The sequence below is a fragment of the Dermacentor albipictus genome, chromosome 2 (genome assembly GCF_038994185.2).
Source record: "Dermacentor albipictus isolate Rhodes 1998 colony chromosome 2, USDA_Dalb.pri_finalv2, whole genome shotgun sequence".
NCBI classification, from domain to species: Eukaryota; Metazoa; Arthropoda; class Arachnida; order Ixodida; family Ixodidae; genus Dermacentor; species Dermacentor albipictus.
The window spans coordinates 173,079,150-173,096,861 of NC_091822.1; the positions used below are offsets into that span (position 1 = coordinate 173,079,150).

The 17,712-nt window shown below is 49.0% G+C and overlaps 1 protein-coding gene across 3 annotated transcripts in view; it reads left to right on the top strand.

Annotated features, from left to right (window-relative positions):
- The window catches only part of Camta (Calmodulin-binding transcription activator), a 560,381-nt gene that overhangs the window by 493,555 nt on the left and 49,114 nt on the right, over nt 1-17,712 (top strand). For all 3 annotated transcript variants that reach the window (XM_065430476.1, XM_065430477.1, XM_065430478.2), the window contains one exon: nt 140-275. In XM_065430476.1, coding sequence (XP_065286548.1) covers nt 140-275 — 136 coding nt within the window. The remainder of the gene's footprint in view (nt 1-139; nt 276-17,712) is intronic.

Sequence of the window (17,712 nt, forward strand, 5' to 3'; positions counted from 1 at the left end):
CCTGCGGCGCCGATGAGTAAACGCCATACGAACAAAAAAAAAATGTTTGCCGTGGAAGTGGAGTTGCTGTTTAATCAGTGCCATTTAGCTTTGCTGTCACGCGGCTTTTCTCATCGCCGTTGTGTTGACCCCGTTGCAGGCCCAAGAGCGGGTCGATGCTGCTGTACAGCCGCAAGCGGGTCAGGTACCGGCGTGATGGCTACTGCTGGAAGAAGCGCAAGGACGGCAAGACCACCCGGGAGGACCACATGAAGCTCAAGGTCCAGGGAACGGAGGTATGCAGCAGCGCGAGCTTTCGCTAACATCTGACCTTCGCCTCCTCATTTTCCTCCTTCAGGGGATTGCTGGCAAGCTCGATCCTTTGACAGAGCAGAGCAGTTGCTCGCCCCACGTAATTTCATTTGCGAGTCAACGTACATTATATTGGGAACGAAAGTCTGCGGATAGGCATAGAACCGACCGTACTGCGTCGCTGCTTAGCTTGATTGTCCCGGAATTCCGGATTTTAGAGCGCAGGGCGCGTCAGTTTTCGCGCAGGCAGAGGACGGTCGTCTGACAGCGTCATTGTAGCACCTTTCTCAAATAACCGGGCGTCGCTTGCCGAAAGAAAAGTCTTGCGCATTTCAACGCGCAAGCAGGTGAGAAGCCTGAACAAACAAGTCAACACGTCATCACCGGTCCTCGCTCACCGACGGGAAATCTCACCGAACAAGTGAGGCTTGTTTTGAAGCGCGCGAGCTTTCCAGCTCACCGTGACAGTCAGTGCGGCCACCGTGTCTTGGGATACTTTTGCCGGATGGCCACAGCCCTGAGAGCGATTGACGGGCGTGCAAAATGGGGTGACAAAACTAGACAGTATATATGACCACGAGGAGACGCAACGTAGCGCTTTCGTCGACGTTCGTGTGTCCCTTAAATGTCGGTTTCCTGCGGTGCTATTTCACGGCGTGCGACAGCTCCCGAAAGGGACAGTATACGTGGAACAAACAGTCAATTTCGCAATTAAGTTGTCATTGTTTTCTTGGTTATTCAACCAATGAAGGGTAATGTGACCTCCTCGTTCTTTTGCGCTGCTATATAGCCCAGCTTTCCACTTTGTTAACTTCGTTAAGCTGGTGTTACAGTACGCCTGTGTTTTTCGGGAAACGCGGACCGGACCTTTGTGCACGGCTCTAGAAGACAGCGTACATAAAGACGCCTCAAGATTTGTTTATGGTCAATGCGGGTCCCTGTTTTCGTACCTTGAGTTATAGACCAAGGCCGGTATACTCGAACTCACCGTTCGGTGCGAAATATGGCAATTCTAATTCACTGCAAAACGTCCTTCGTAAAAAAGGACTGCAGTTCAGCAGTCATAGTTCTTTCTGAAATGCGCTCTCAAGCTTTACCACCAGTGTAGCCTAATTGGATGACTTTGCATAGGCAGTCTCAGCTAATTTTGCTGTACACCAGCGTACGTCTTCCTATAACTCGTGCTCCCTGTCTGGGCATTGATACTGAACGCTGGCAATTTATTAACAAGTTGTCACCAGTGCCTTGCAAGAGAGCAGCTTTACCTATAATGTCATAGCACAGATGTTTTTGCTACCTGTCAAAGCGCTAATTGTTGGGTGATGTACGCATTTACAAAGCTCAGTACCACAGCATTTGTTTATCCACAGTGCTGGTAAACGTAGCAGCGGGTGGTAAATTCTACATTACTAGAATTCAACGCTTATTTCATCTCGAAGAAATTGAGCAAAGTTTGCCTTGATAATTGTTTCGTAATTGCCTCGATATTCAAAGTCAAATGCGCCTTGCTTACCGCAGCTTTTCACTGCTTGGAAAGTTTACATGTCTAACCTTCTAGAACGTTTAGTTTCAGTGTACCTGACGGCGTTCCGCCCTCGTCGAGGTATTATGTCGCGACCGTTAAAGTTTGGGTCGGCCGGCCAGCTTTCCTAATGACGTCTTCGATTTCAAGCATTACGTTGTCCTGCAGTCTGCCTCGGAAGTCCGCATTGCGAGCGGCACCGTAATTGAGACACCTCGTGCTCGAGTTTGGACAGCTAGTGTTCCTGAGACCTCCGTTGCTGTAATGAGCACTCATATACCGCTGCTCATTAATGATGTGAAGATACAGGGTAACGGGAGTCAGTGGGATGGTTGATGCGCGTCAGTTTTCATGGCATTTGACTCCTAGCTGCACTCTTAAAACAATACTTCCTAGTATCACGCCATTTGCTATCTTAGTGTAACGGCAATTAGTAGCGGACACCCATTAGTACCGGTGTCTACCTTGCTTAGTCAATGTTACTCGCTATATCGTTACCAACTGCAGTTATACTAGAGTAGCAAATGGTGTGACACTAGGTACTAACTACTACGACTTTTTTATATATATAAAAATGTACCACTCCTCGGTGTTGCGCGCCTTTTGAGTGCGCGAACGAGCGTTCATGTCATGTTATGGAGGGGTAACTTGCCTGCAAAAAAAAAAAAAACAATGCTTCTCTCTTTTTTTTTTGCTGATGTGGAATGTTACGTTGATTTTTGCTCGTTAAAGATATTCTGCGATTTTAAATAGACTGTCGCCTTCCTAAGTTAACTTTTTATTTCGCTCCCTCCCGTTGCAGTTATCGCGTTCGCGTTTCGCTAATACATTACGAAACGCCCAACCATCACCTCCGGACAAAAGACAGTGCCGCTGACTGAACGGCAACCAGCAACCTCTACTCAGAAAAAGAAGACGAAACAAAAAAGTTATTGAAAAGGACTAATGCCTCGTAATCTCCTCATCGTGTTAGTGGAGTGAACTTCGATTCGCTTATGCAGCGTCAGTGGACCCGACTGACCGATGGTTTAGGAAAGTTGGGAGGCGCACCGTTGATTGAGGAAAGTTAGCGGCAGCTCGTTTTCGGGCGGTAAACGCGTAGCGCGCACCGTCAGCTCGTGCCGGCTGCGCACTCGCCGCTTTCTCCACAGCCGGGAAGCAGCTGCAGCCGCGGTACTGCCTTCCGCCCTCGTCCTCAACGCTCCCCCGTTAACGCACCCTGGACCATCCGGGAGCGAAGAGCCGTGCGTGCTCGGCTTACCACGCGGGCCGAGAAAAGGGAGCAGGGCGCTCGCTCACGGGCGCGGGCCCACGTTGATTGCGGCCCGGGCTGATTGCCGGTTCGACTTGATTGCCGTCGCCGCCGTCGCTGCTGGTGCCTGCTCACGCGTCCGCGCTGATTGCCCCGCGGCGGTCTTCACTGCACCCTGGTCTCCATCCTTTCGCTTTCCCCCAGAGACTTACCCTCAGCCCTCCCCTTTTCTTTTTTTTTCTACCTCTTCATCTCGTCCGCCTTTCAGGCATCAGCACCCGACACACATATCCCGCACCCCTTCCACCACCTCTGGCAAGCGCGTTCTCGTCACACACGAACTCTGGGGCCTTCCTAACATAAGGTTGTGCCCCCATTTCCTCGGCCTCCTCCACTTCCCCCCTCTTAACCTTTTCTCCCGTGGTCGTAACGTTTATGCCTCGCCTCCCGCTGGGCTCTTTCCAGTCGTCACCTTCCGTCCTCGAGAGAGAGAGAGAGAGAGAGAGAGAGAGAGAGAGAGAGAGAGAGCTGTGTGGCGCCAGCTTGCTGCTGTTGCTCGCGTAGGGGCGACGCGGGGACGAAAAGATTCTAGCTCGCGAATACCAAATTCCCCCGCACCCCATCTGGCGTGTGGCGTGTGGCGCGAGATGTTCTTTTTTTCGGCGGCTGAATCGTAAAGGCGGCGGTGGTTTTTTCAGTATGCATGAAGTGCGCTTTTGTTGCTTCTCCGCAAGTTCATGCTATGTGCATGAGAATCACAGAGCACAACGTGGTGGCTTTGTTCTGCCCGTGGACGTCCTTTATTTTGCCTTCCTATTACTTTCATGGCTTCTTTTTACACAGTGTTCAGGGCAGCCAGTTGGTCTGAGAACTGGCAAACCTCTCTATCTTTTCGTCTATTCCTGCTACACGGTGACCAAGCTTCCGCTGTTGTTGGTGTTGTTGTCCTTTTTTTTTTTTAATTGTACGGTAACATCTTCCAGATGAACGTCCTTTCCTTTTCAGAGTTTAATAGAGTCGGCTTCTCCTCTTATGTGATGCTATTGCGGCAGAGCATGCTTGGCAGGGTGTTCTTAGTGGCAACAACGCCTGCTTTCAGCAATAGTTATTAATGCGAAAGCATCAAATGTCTCATTGAACGACAGAGCTGGTGTCCGTAAAAGCCAGATTGCATCTAAATTCCCATTGGCTGCGACGCCACATCACGTGCGTGCCTCGACGGAGCAGAGCAGGTGAAAGGGGACATCTGCTACCGCCTGTTGCGTCAGTGTAGAGGGCGTCGTCGCGATGTCACATCACCGTCGCTCTCGGAAGCCTGTGTTATCTGCGCGTTCCTTGTCCGCGAAAGCTCTCGCCTTCGTTTTAACTTCGCCTTCGTAATCGCTATAAAAAAATTAATGTAAAAAAAACCGAATAAATCCGAAAGAAAAAACGTTCACGGTAGTGAATTTACGACCCCACACTCAGAAGCCCAGTGTTACCCACTGCGCTAAACCTACGCCTCCCAGATAGCGGGCCTGTGCACTCTACTTTATGACATCTTGCTACGTGGACTGAAATTTTCATTGCCAAGCCCAGTGTGACGAAAGCAGTGGCGTCAAAATCACCTCGATTTACTCAGGAGCGCGCCCATTAGATTCTATGGCAGTCGGACAAGGTGGCATGACGTCACGCATCGAAGTGCACCGGCCCTGTGCTATCTAGGAGGCGTGTGCCAAGTGCCTCAATGCGCTCGCTTGCCCGCAAGGAGCTCATAACTCGAAGGACCGCTCAGTGGCGTTCAAGTGGACATTAATGTTTTCGCATTCACAACTCCTAAGAAGTGCTTAGGTGTTCTCGGATTTTTTGGTTCATGCAGACAGCAGTCAACGCTTACAAAAAAGCTTAACGTTTACAGAACATTAAAGTGGCGTTTCGGCTGCTCAGGACAAGCGTCCACTCTTTTGCGTTTCTTCGCAAAGTGCATTCATTCGCGTTTCCCTCGTCATTTTGTTTCATTTTTTTTCACTTTAACTGGTGTTTAGCGAGCGCCATACGCGATATCTCGTGACATATTCAGGTTTCCCTCCCTCTCTGTCACTTCCAGAGCGTTCCAACTTTTCTTCTGTGTACGCTTCACAACTGATCTCGGAAAGCGCAAAAGGTACCGTAAAAAGAAATATGATCAAAATCATCCGAATACACGGCGGCATTGTATGCCTTCTCGGATATGATTTTGTTGTATTGTTATCCGACTACAGTAGTTGTGCTGGTCCGGGGATCGAACCCGACATAACCGTCAACCGGATCAGTTGCTCTGGCAACTTCCTCTTACTATGAAGATCGCAGATGGTTAGTCTGGATGCAAATTAATCTAAAACTTGAAACTCGAGAATCTTGAAGTGACGTATGGAACAAAGAAGTTCTGCAAAAATCTTCGGGATGCGGAGTGTTTCCTAAAAGAAAAAAAAAATTGTCCTGTAGGTCACTTTAGGCTCCCCCATCAGTACGATACAATACGATACGATACAATACGATACGGTACAATACGATATGACAGAATACGATACGATACGATACGATACGATACGATACGATACGTACGATATGATACGATACGATACGAGACAATACGATACGATACAATACGATACGATACGTGCGATACATTCCCGCATCCGTCATAGGCCTCGAGGACATCTCTGTAAATAAAGACATTTTCACCAGCACATCCTCACTGCCGCACCAAATCAGCGAAGACCGAACTTTTGTAAAAAATCAAAGCATCATTTCACCACCACAATCCGATGAGTACAGACGTTGAGGGTCGTCGAGTAAAAACCACGAAACGGCGTGACGGGACCCAGGGTCCCCTTGCTTAACGCAGGCGTATGCGTACATAAACGCATAGCAACCATATTGGTTACATTTAAAAAGCAAGAAATAAACACAAGCAAAATAAACGTGCAACACAAAGAATTACCTTGTCACAAGTCAAATGTCGATTAAAACAAAATAACGTTGGTAAAGAAACATCATAGCTGATCAAGTTACAGGAGAAAATAGTGAGAATAAGGATTATTCCTCTTGAGAAACAGGTTGGTTGTATTACAGCGTTGTGAAATACAAATAGTCATTCTGCAGTTGGAACCTTACATCACTGTCTCTCCAGAGATGTCGTTGAATATGCTACGCTGTCGCACTTGAAAGTGGCTCGGAGCCTTCTCTAGCGTTTCTAACGTGGACACTCTGTGTTGTTCACAGGAATGCTGCGACGTCTTCTCGCTGTTTGATTCTACATTGCCAGTTTCTCTCCAGTCCTTTTCTTTCCATTTTCTTTTTTTTTCTATCTCTCCCTCCGCCACGCGTCGCTACGCGTTGGGCTATTTTGCTTTGAGATTCTACTACGTTCCCGTTCTTTTCTTTTTTATTGTTTCAAAACCGTACGTACTTGAAAAGCCCGCATTTCACCCTTGACAACGAGAATAGCGACTCTTCAGGAACCGTCTCAGTCCAATAAAACTACCTTTTGTTGCGGCGGCAACTCTCCAGACGCCCGGTGTCTCGGTGCTACTCCTATTTTCTCTTCAAATAAGACAACAACAAAGAAAAAGAAACACAGTACAATATCTAGCTGTACGCTTCTAGAAAGGCGCCTAACGCAAGTCTGTCTATTCCGACCTCCACTCCACCGTTCTTCCTTTCGTCCTTGCTTCTTTTTTTCCCCTTGGTCGTTCTTCGGAGAACTTAACGGTCCGCTGAGTTTTATTGTCTCGTTCTCGTGCGTCCAGTGAGCCGCTTGCGTAGCCGCTCGAGAATACTGAGTCTTGTGTGAGGCAATGTAACATCGCGTTTTCTTTATTTGCAGCCAGCAAAGAGGGGAAGGCCTTCACAATTTAAAAGTCCGGCTCACGTATTCCTTGCTATCGTGTGCCTCACTTCCTAGCTTGTCCCGCTGTGCTTCAAAGCTGCCGTGACTGCTTCATCTTGCTCCATTTGTAATTTTATTTTCATTTCTTTCAAGGGGCCATAAAGTAATTTCTGTACGTCGTTGCTGCCCGGCCACCGTGCGACCTTTCGAGCAGATGTTTTTAAAGTCTACGCTGCGAAAAGCTAGAGACACTCCCCGGGATGAAATTACGTTTTCCGCTTGATATCTAAGCGGAAGAATTTTGTCTCTCTCCCTCCCCCCACCTATTTTTAAGCAAATTATAGGAAGCTATTTTGCGCGAGCGCCTATGTGTCACAACGCATGCACTTTCAGAACTTTCTTCTCGAATTACGTTTATCAATGGTTGTTCACCTATGGGGGCAGCCGCCATCGCTGGCCCACAGCGCAGTTTCGTACTTTCTGAAGTAGATCGTTGGTTGCGTGAAACTGAAGGTGTCGCGAGATAAAACTTTGTGTATTTGACGTGTCCGGACATGTCGCTGACAGCAATGCCTGTAATGGGATATTTTTATTGTGATGAATAAACAGCACAAAGAACAACGTGGACATAGAGAAAAAATCGGTGTCACAAGCGCTGACTTCAAAGCACTTTTTTAAGGAACACAAGAAAGTTTAATACGTCTTATCCTAGCGCGTTCACATAAGCAAGTCGAAACGAAACCGAAAAGTCAGGAAAACTACGAAGTATAACTATCTTTATTTATTTTCTTTTATATAAAAATAAACAGAGGAGTTGTCGTCGCCGTTTACTGGCGACGTCTGCCCCTTTTCGCTTGATTGACAATATAGGATAAAAAAATGAAATAAATATAAATACTTGCTTTAGGTAATGCTTAAAAATTATCTTCATAACCAATAGACAGTTTTTCAAAGTTCGAGTGCGCGATTTTAAAGTCGAGTGACAATATGCAGTATAACCGTTACTGGAATAACAAAACAAACATTCCTCCTGCAAAAAGAATGTTTGATTCTGAAGTTCTGTACGTCATCTATTTCTCTTGTAACCGTCTGGAAGTCTGGCTTATACGCATCTTAACGCTATTCTTCACCATCGCTACACGCCTGCCCATTTTGCCGCATAAGGCAGGGATATTTCATTCAATGGCTAGTGAGCATTACATAATAAACCCTAGTGAAGTAATCTCAAGTCAGAACAGCGCTCGAAATAACACTCATCCTTGGCAGCACTGTACACTACCGTACCACCACGTTCTCCGACGTTTTAGGATACGGTAGGTCAGTTGTCAGATCAGAATTGGAAGCTGTACGGTTATAATTAACGCGAAAAAAAGAACGTCAGTTAAAAGTTCAAATGCACGCTGTAAACGCTGATATGTATTATAGCTATAGGCGCCAACATCTGGCACCGAAATCAACGCGTGCGTCGAACGCTTCCATTACGCACACTGGACATTTCCTCGGGCCTGAGGATGAAAAATTGCCCATTGTATTCCTGATTTAGCGCAACGGCAGTGTTAGATGTCAGCATCAAGCGCCGGCAATCGAGGGATTCGGTTGATTATGGGGACCGGCGGAGGCCGCCGACGCTGCTCGAAAGCGCAGGCGGCTACAGGGAGACCACGTTCGTGGCGCAAGATAATGCAATTAGGCCGGAACTTTCTCGCCGGGACACAGAGAGCGAGCCTTACTCGGGAGGGGGAGGGGGGAAGAGAGATTTCACAACGCCTGCACTCTGTTCTGCGGGCGCCTGCTTTGCTAGCGCCCTGTCTGCGCCAAGAGCTGCAGGCTTCGCGTTGCAGGCGCATGCGGTAAACGTCGCTGCTTCCTCGGTAATGGAATTGAAACGACGGCGCGGCAGCAGCTAGCTCGTTCGAAACACTGTTGCGGGCGCGGGGTGGAGGAAAGGGGGGAGCGGGGGAGGGGCAGATGTGAGCGGCACCAGACGCAGTCCACGCGGCACTGTACCACGTGCCACCGACGAGCGTGCGTGCGTGTGTGAACAAAGTTCATGCGGCGGCCGGCAATTTCGTCACGGAACTGCCTCGGCAAATTTTTGACGTGGAAACTGACTGCACGCTTTACTGTCGCAGATTAACCTACTTACGTCCGCACACCCCCTCGGGGCACAGCGCGTGTTGCCTGGGTGAAAGTCGCGAAAAATACTATGTTTGCATCCTCTATGGTGAGTCTTGATCAAATCGGCGTGTAACACCGCGCAGTGTGTTCTACTCTACGCGTGTCACCCTTTCACCTTCACATGCCTTATTTTTATTTCACGACATTCCGTTTTCGCAAAAATTATAGTGAATTAAAACATAATAGAACATTTCTATTTTTTATGTGAATGCTAACTACATTTGTTATTATGTCATCTGCTTTCTTTTCTGAGTAAAATGTATTTCTTAATTCACTTTACTCGAGGCGAGTGCGAAACAATTCCTCTTCGCGGACAGGGTCTGGTTTCCAAGCAGATTTTCGCCTCTGTTGTCATGTCCTCTCCCGCACCGCCCTGCCTGCCTCTTCCCATCTCGTTTAGGCTCCCGTCGCGCTTATCGGACACTCCTTCCACTCTACTCGCTTGCTGGGGCATCAGTGTCCAAACTCCCTCTCTCCGCCCCTTCGTCTTTCGTCTCCTGCCTTCATTCACGCTGTATAATTAACGCGCCTGGAGACCCCGCTGCGAACGACGTGAGCGTCCCTCGTGTTTTCGACGTGCCAGTCTCGCGCAGGGCGTGGCTCGTTGCTGCTGCCGCTAAAAAAAAAAAAAAAATGCGGCCTCGTCGGTCCCACTCGTGCTTGATGCCTATCGGTCGAGAGCCGCCGCCTGTGAAGGGTGCTTCACTGCTCTTGAGCGTGCGCTGCGCCGAAGACACTTTAGAGAAAGGGAAGCTGAGTGCGCGGACAAGCGAGAAGCGAAGAAGGGAGAAGGGCCGTTGTTGACGAGGACACCCGGGACAAGCACCCACGGTCGTGTTCATGGTGGTCCCGTCGTAGCGAACACGCTCTTCGATGTTCACGTTTTCAGCCAGAAGGTCGACGGCGCTAGGATAAAAAAAATATGAAGGCAGACTGAAATGAAATATTTGTAAATACTAAATATTCGTATAGGTCGTTAAACAAAAATGCGAGAACAAAAAAGGACGAGGGTCATTATTATCCTGTGTGTGTGTTTGTTGCGGGAGGGGGGGGGGGGGGTCGTATGGATGGGTGGGTGCGTGTGTGTGTGTGTGTGTTTGCATGGGTCTGTGTGCGGGGTAGTGTTCTACTTTTCCGTACGTTTCAACGCCGAAATTTGTCGTGCTCTCTTCAGTAACACTCACAGAGAGACTAGAATGAACAAATGTCCAGTCACAAGTCCGGGATCATTTATTCTATCATATGGCGTACGTCCTTCAGGCATGCTTCTTAGGGTGCGAATAATCCGCTGTTGGCTTTAAAGTACGATCTCTGCGGATTCTAATTTAGGTTTTATCCGCCTCTTCTGTCGCCGTATTTGTTGTCGTCGTCGTCGTCGTCGTCGTCGTTGTTGTTGTTGTTGTTATTGTTGTTGTTGTTGTTGTTGTTGTTGTTGTTGTTGTTGTTGTTGTTGTTGTTGTTGTTGTTGTTGTTGTTGTTGTTGTTGTTGTTGTTGTTGTTGTTGCGTAACGTGATTTCTTTTTCTGGCTTCCTTGGCGTCATTCGGCGTTACACGCTCTAGCTTGAGCCTTCCTTATGTAGTTAACGCCGTCTATTCAAAACTGAATAATTAACGGAACACTGCGGATGTTCTACTACATGCTTCGTCAAGTTTGGTGCTAAAAAAACTATCTATCTGTTAACGCCATGACGTTGCATAGATGCGCCGTGAATGCACGCATGATAAATGATAAATCGGCTGCCACTGTTAAAGTGTTCCCTTCTCTGTTACAATCACAGTATTGAACAGGCTTCCACAATGTCACTGAAGGACGTAATCCGGCGAAACGTATGGAACAATGTCGTTGGATCGCTGAGTACGAAATCTTGCGCCATTTCTTGCGTGCGTGCCCATTTATTTTCTTTTTTTTTCGCCGCGTATTTAAAAACGCGGTATAATGTTGTAACTCCCCCGTTTCGTGCGCATCGTTGTTCGTGCTTCTTACTGTCCGCTCGTGCCCTTTCAGTAATGTTTTTTTTCTGATAGGCGGTCTAGTGTTTCTACACAAGTCGACAATAAAGCGGCATGAGACGCCGCCCCCCCCCCCCCCCCCCATCAAACTACCTACATCCCTCGATACTCCGGTGCAGCTAGCGCCGGCTGGAAGTGTCGTGAATCCTGTCCCGAAATATGCCAACCTGCTAAAGGGATGGCCACGCATCACGCTTCAGCCTTTCTCTTTAGCGCGAAGGAAATTATTTTTAAAAAATTAATGGGAGCAGCGTGAAAGCAACTGTGCTACGCACGTCGCACTAAGGGCCGTTTCAGTGGTAACGTTCATTTATATGCATATATGGCATGTATAATCGTGATGGCCGTACGCGCTGCCGCAGTAAAATGACAGAACAGTTTCACGCGTTCGCTTTGGTCGGCGCTTGGTTACTGCTGCGTTAGCGTACAAAAGCGTGTCGAACGATGGGAAGAAACCGGACGCGAAGGCGCCGTGATCGCCTTTACGACATCGCCTCCGGTTCCGGGCTCGCTCGCCGTACGGTCATTCTGTTCTCCGCTGCGCCTCCTTTAATGTTATTGCGTGCGGGTGAAGAAAGAGGATCATAAAAGGAGGGGGGAGGGGCCGGTGGTATTCATGATAGAAGCGCGTGGTGCTATATAACTGATACTGCTGCTGCTTTCTTAATAATAAGGCATGCGCGTGGCACGTTTTGTGCGCGTGTCTGGGCCGTTTTTAGTATTTCCTGCTCCAGACGGTGGAACATTGTCCTTTTTTTTCTCTCTTAAAGACAGTGGAACTGTCTGGAAGACATCGATTACCTTGGCGCGCCTTCACATGTGTACCCATATCTGTGAACCTTTACATTATATGTGAGATGCTGATGAAAAAGTGTGTGTGTGTGCGTGTGCCTGCGAGTGTGCGTGTGCGTGCGTGCGTGCGTGCGTGCGTGCGTGCGTGTGTGTGTGTGTGTGTGTGTGTGTGTGTGTGTGTGTGTGTGTGTGTGTGTGTGTGTGTGTGTGTGTGTGTGTGTGTGTGTGTGTGTGTGTGGAGAGAGAGAGAGAGCGGGGGCGAAGAATGCGATTTCATACCGCAACCATACATCTGGAAAAGAAAATGAAACAAGGAAAAGGTTAGTCTGGTGTCAGAAAGTGGCAGCTCGTATTTGTAAGACAGTCATTTTCGAAGATTATCACTTCTCAACGCACTGCGCCGAAAGCACATTCATACCGGCGGAAGCGTACGTGACGACAGAAAAAAAACGTTACGGGAGTGGACGTGCGATATCCTACAATAACGTTGTTTACATCGTCTAATCTAACAGTTTGACCATCCTACTAGTTATCCTTGTGATCATTATTTTGTGTTTTACGTTCCATATCTATGTTACGGTCTCGCGTTAGGTTTACCGACACCTTGCTTCCCACACTAACATATTCTGCTCAAACCTGACTCGGCAACCCTTTACTCGAACACTATTTCCTGGCTTAAACCCTCTTTGCTCTTCTACTTTCTGTCCATAATGCACATATGGAACGTAAAACACGAAAGAAAGATGATAATGAAAACTAGCAGAATGGACAATCTGTTCAACAGACGATGTAAACAACGTTATTATAGGAATAGGGCGTCCTCTCTCACATTTTTTTTTTTTCGTCACGTACGCTTCCGCTTAGATGGGCGTCCATTCAGCGCAGTGCACTAAGAAGTTATAATCGCCGAAAATGGCTGTCCTGCAAATACGAGCCCCCACTACCCGCCTCCCCCCCTCCCGCACATACAAACGCACACACACACACACACACACACACACACACACACACACACACACACACACACACACACACACACACACACACACACACACACACACACACACACACACACATACACGTAGTGTCGAGGTCCGGAGCTGAGCCTTCTAGAAAGGGGGGAAAGAGGGAGCGGGCGCATTCGCTTCTGACCAGCGCAGTGGGGCAGGCCAGTCACGTGATCTGGGGTCGACTAATGCTTTCGGCGAGCGTCCGGCGCCTAAATGGAAGGCGCGAGAGGAGATAATTAAGCCTTCCGAGCCCCTAGGCCCTCCCTCGCCCTCTCTCTCCAACATCGCCCCGTAAGAGTGCAAGTGGCCGTTGTTTCCCCTTCCCCCCAAATCTCCACTCCCCCTTTCGCGCCAGTCTTTGCCCTTCCGGATATCGATGCGCAGAATGGTGTGTCGAGTACGCCGCGCCCACCACTGTCTTTTCTCTTCCACCTTCATTCTCTCTTTTCTCCTTTCTCTTCACCGTTTCATCGTGTATTTTTGTTTGTCTCGCATCTGTTCTGTTTTTCTTCCCATTCGCCGTTTAACCTTCCTTCTCCTCTCAGCTCATTATTTCACGTTGTTTCGTTTTGTTCGGTTCGTTAAAGTTGTGTCGTTGGCTGTTGCCGTCAGCGCTTTGGGGCCGCGACTCCTTTGTTCTTCGTTGCGCCTGCATCCGCGCTCACCGCCCCCCATTCCGCGCGACTGGCCTTTCCTACTAAGGCTGTGGCGATGCTGTCTTCTCTGGTCATCGCTTTCTCTTCCTGGTGGCGTTCACTTTCCCTTTTTAGCAAAAAGAAAAGAACTAAGCCGTTCAATTACAGTACGCTCGACGTGGCGCAATATTAGGCCACAAAGAAATAATCTTTTTTCTCTCTCTCTCTCTTTCTTTCTTTCGCGCTTTTTGCTGCGTTTTCAGTCGATTTGCTGCGTGTCGCAGTATTTATTCCAATGCCTCTATTTTTCAAAACCCTGCTTCGTTGGCAGCAGCTGGTGACGCAAAGCGCTTCTCTCCAGGCGGGAAGCATTGCAGAGTCGATCGCGCATTACAGCTGCGCGCACGGTTGTGAGGAGAGCGTTATCGCTGAGCGTCGTAGTACATTGGAAGGCCCCGTCTTCCCCAAAAACGCAGGTACAGACGGCGAAGCACAGCGACCGCATGCACAGAATGTTGAAACGCCGAAGAAGAAAAACGCATTCGTTGCTTGCTCTTCTCAAACTTACGTTATTGCCGGTCACACTTGATATGACTACGCCGCAAAAAAGAAATGTGTTGAAGTTTTTAGTTTTTACCGACCGTTCTAGTTTGGATCCTTGATATGTTTACAATATAATCTATCGTATATCCTTTTGGCAGTGCCTTACTATTGCTTTTATCTAATTTCTTGATTTCTTCGTCTCTCCCCCTTTCTTTTCTCTCCACCTTTCTTTTTGCATAATTGTGTAGTTTTGAAGTCTTTCTTTTGGAAATGAGTGTGCTACGGAAAGCTTTACAAAGGTTTTAGATTTCTTGTCACCATTTATAGCTTTACCATGACGTTAGCATCTGCGGCACCTTTGCTTTATTCGTTTCGCTTTCTCTCGTTGCTTTGTTCGAATCACCCAACGGCCTCCGTTTCTTTTTCTTCTTCTTTTTTTTTCCTGCGTGTTATCTCTTGGTCAGCCCTTCGTTTTTATCACGTTGTTTTCTCTCCTCTACTTGGCAACGTAACGGGTCAAGCCAGCATTGTACTGCCATTCTTATCTCCGCTGTTACCGCTGTCGTTGCCCGAGTGCTATCAACAAGATACCCTCATTCCTCCCGCGTTCTCTTCGTCCACAGTGGCCTTCCTTATTTATCGGCCGAGAGGAACCGGTCGTTTCGTTGCACCGGTTCTTTTATTCTCAACGCCGGCATTCGCCGTCACCTCCCCGCCTGTTGTTGCCATTCCCTGCCGCGCCCACCAGCCTTCCCGCACCAATCGCGCCGCGTACGAAAGCCGTGTTTTCTGGCCTTGTCCTATCTAATTGGCGATACGGTCGCAACTCTGCGGAGCACACTCCGTGCGTCCTTCTTCTGTGTATGTGTGTGGGTGAGTATGTGACTTGCTCTGCTCTTCCCGCGTACATCGCGTGCTCTGTTGTGCGCTCTCCTTCGTTCGTCGCCTCTTCCATCCACTGCGCCCTATACGTGTATATCTCGCTCTTCGCCGGGCTTTCATCCTTGTTTACGTTCGGTAATGGCCCGCCGCATGTCCTGCATCACCATCCCCGCTCTGTGTTTACCTCTCCGGGACGAGGCGTTGTGTTCTATACAGCGCGGGCCTTTTCCCAGCGTATACACTTTATCAGTCGAACGTGTCCATCCGGAGGAATGTTAATTGTGGCGGGCTCCCCTGCCCGTCGATAACTTGCAGGGCGCTTTCTTGCGTGGTTGTTTCCCTCTCTCTCTCTCTCTCTCTCTCTCTCTTTCGTTTCTTCTGGTTTCATTAGGAATGGGTCGTGTGTGTTTTCTTACATTATCACGTGCTTCCAACAGTGTTTCTGTGCCAGCTTTTTTTATTGTTATTCTCTGTTCCTCTTAGCTTTTTCTTTTTATTTTAGTAGGGGATATGCAGAAAGCAGAGAGAGCGAATCTTAGTTTAAAGACAGCTCGTGATGTTGGCTGGAATGGAGCGTCTGTGGCTTGCTACTCTATACTGTAGCGAAAGGTTTGGAGAAGGCGAAAAGTTGTGATAGTTGATGAATGACGCTGGGATAGTGCAATGAGCGAAGTACTTGCCGCCCCCACGTCCAATTTCATTCACGTAGGTATAGTCATGGGTGTGCCCAACACATTCTTTGTCCGTGTATAAACGTCTCCTAACATCATCGGATGCCAGCGCAAAGTTGGAGACAAAAACATGTGTCCGGGGTGTACGAGTGGCCCTGTCGATGACAGAGATCACGCCATTTTTTCGATGGCGAACGCGGAAGGAGGGTGGCAGCGTTCGCTCTGTACTGATTTCGGTGAGCTGGAATAGCGAATACATGGCAAGTAATAGGCCGGGAAAGAGGACACACTAGCCCTTTGGGCTCGTGTCTGTGGGTCTTCTGTGGTTCTTGTGGTTTGTGCCCTGTGTTTGCGGATTGCCTACCTAGGATGCGGCTTGAGAAAACAATCCATTTTTGTCAAGATGTAGGCCGTTTGTCAGCTCCAGTTTAGTTTCTGCGTCTGCTTGCTCTTTTCCCGATAGCCGTCAGTGAATCAGCGATAACGCCACTTTAACCTCCAAAGGAGGACAATATTCTTACCATGTTCCGCCTTGGTGAGGTCGACTTCAACGTCAATATGGCCTGAACTTTGCAAAGTGAGGTAAAGGTTATAGGTTCAATTAAGGTTGGCGACCGTTAGAAGTTTCGTGGGTTAGGCAAACACTTTTTACCTCATCTTCATGCGTGAGCTCGAGGTTGAGACCAGATCGCCGATAAAAGTTTGAGTGAAGTCTACTTAAGTGCTAAGCGTGGATCATCATGGAAGCTTCACATGCAGAGCCCCCAAAGTCACTTCCACAAGTAGACTTATGGGTCGAGGCCTATTATATGTCAATCCGTCCGTCCGTCCGTCCGTCCGTCCGTCCATACCGTCGTACGGTATCGTCTCTACGCGCATACGGTACCGAAGAATAAACACGGTGTTCCGATCTCACACGATTCCCTGTTCTTAAACTTCTATACGCGAGGATCTAACTATTGTTCAAGCAGTAGAAAAGTGGCAGAAAGATCTCGAAGAGGTGTAAATTGGTGTTTCCATGCTTACCGACGCCGCGCGAAAAGTTCGCAGCTGAATTAAATTCTTGACCCAGTAATAACACCACATCATTATTGCTACGCTGCGCACGCAGTTCTCGCGGGCAGCTAATTGGCAACTTGACTGACGCGGCTGCGTTAAGGCGAGGAGAAGAATACGACGCGAGTGAGAGGGTACGTGGGAAAGAGGCGCGCACACAAACGAAACCCGGGCGGGCGAGGCGACCGTGGCGAGCGCTGCGAGGGGCATCCACGCCACGTACACCGGCTCTGCGGCAGCTGTCCCTTGTGGTGCGCGTCGTCCTCGATCAAGCGCGTTCGGGATTAAGCTTGACGTGCCGTACAGCAGGCCGACGCGGAGCGCCGACGCTCTGACAGATATTCCGCCGGGAAGGAGCAACTCCCCCACCACCACCGCTCCGTCGCCAACGGAATTAGCCTAAATGGCTTTGGCGCCCCGGCGATTCCGCCGAGGCGAGGAATTACCGTGGCCGTCGGCCCGTATGCGCTGGCATTACGTTGAACATTGTGCGCACCGCCGTCTCTTATGCCGTATACGTGCGTCAGCGTCTCCTCGCCGAGTTGATATCCCCCTCACACCCATCACACGTGCGCACATACGGGGGGATGCCATCCCCCTTCCCACGCATCTTGGGCGCAAGGCGGACGGAGACCGCTTTTATGCGGGACGACGATGTGCGGTGTGTAGGGTGAAGGGAGGACGAGCGAGGTCTTTTAAAACTCCGTCTCGCCAACTGCGTGCAGTGCAGAGAAAGCTACGCGTCGCGTCATCCGAATCAAGAAATGCAGAACTAGGACCCGAGTAACGTAACCGTTATATCCCAATGATGCGTTGTAATGGGCCAGTTGGTTCCGAGACATGGTGGAACACTGCTCTGCCAAGCAAGACTAAAGAGAAGGCCGTCGTCAACTGAGACACTAGACACGCACGAAGCTCACTGTTCTTTTTTTCGCGCTGCTTCGTCAGTGGTCCGAGTGGTGCTCCGCTTACGTTATAGGCATGGTTGGCCATTTGTGGACGGTGAATGATAAGAAGAG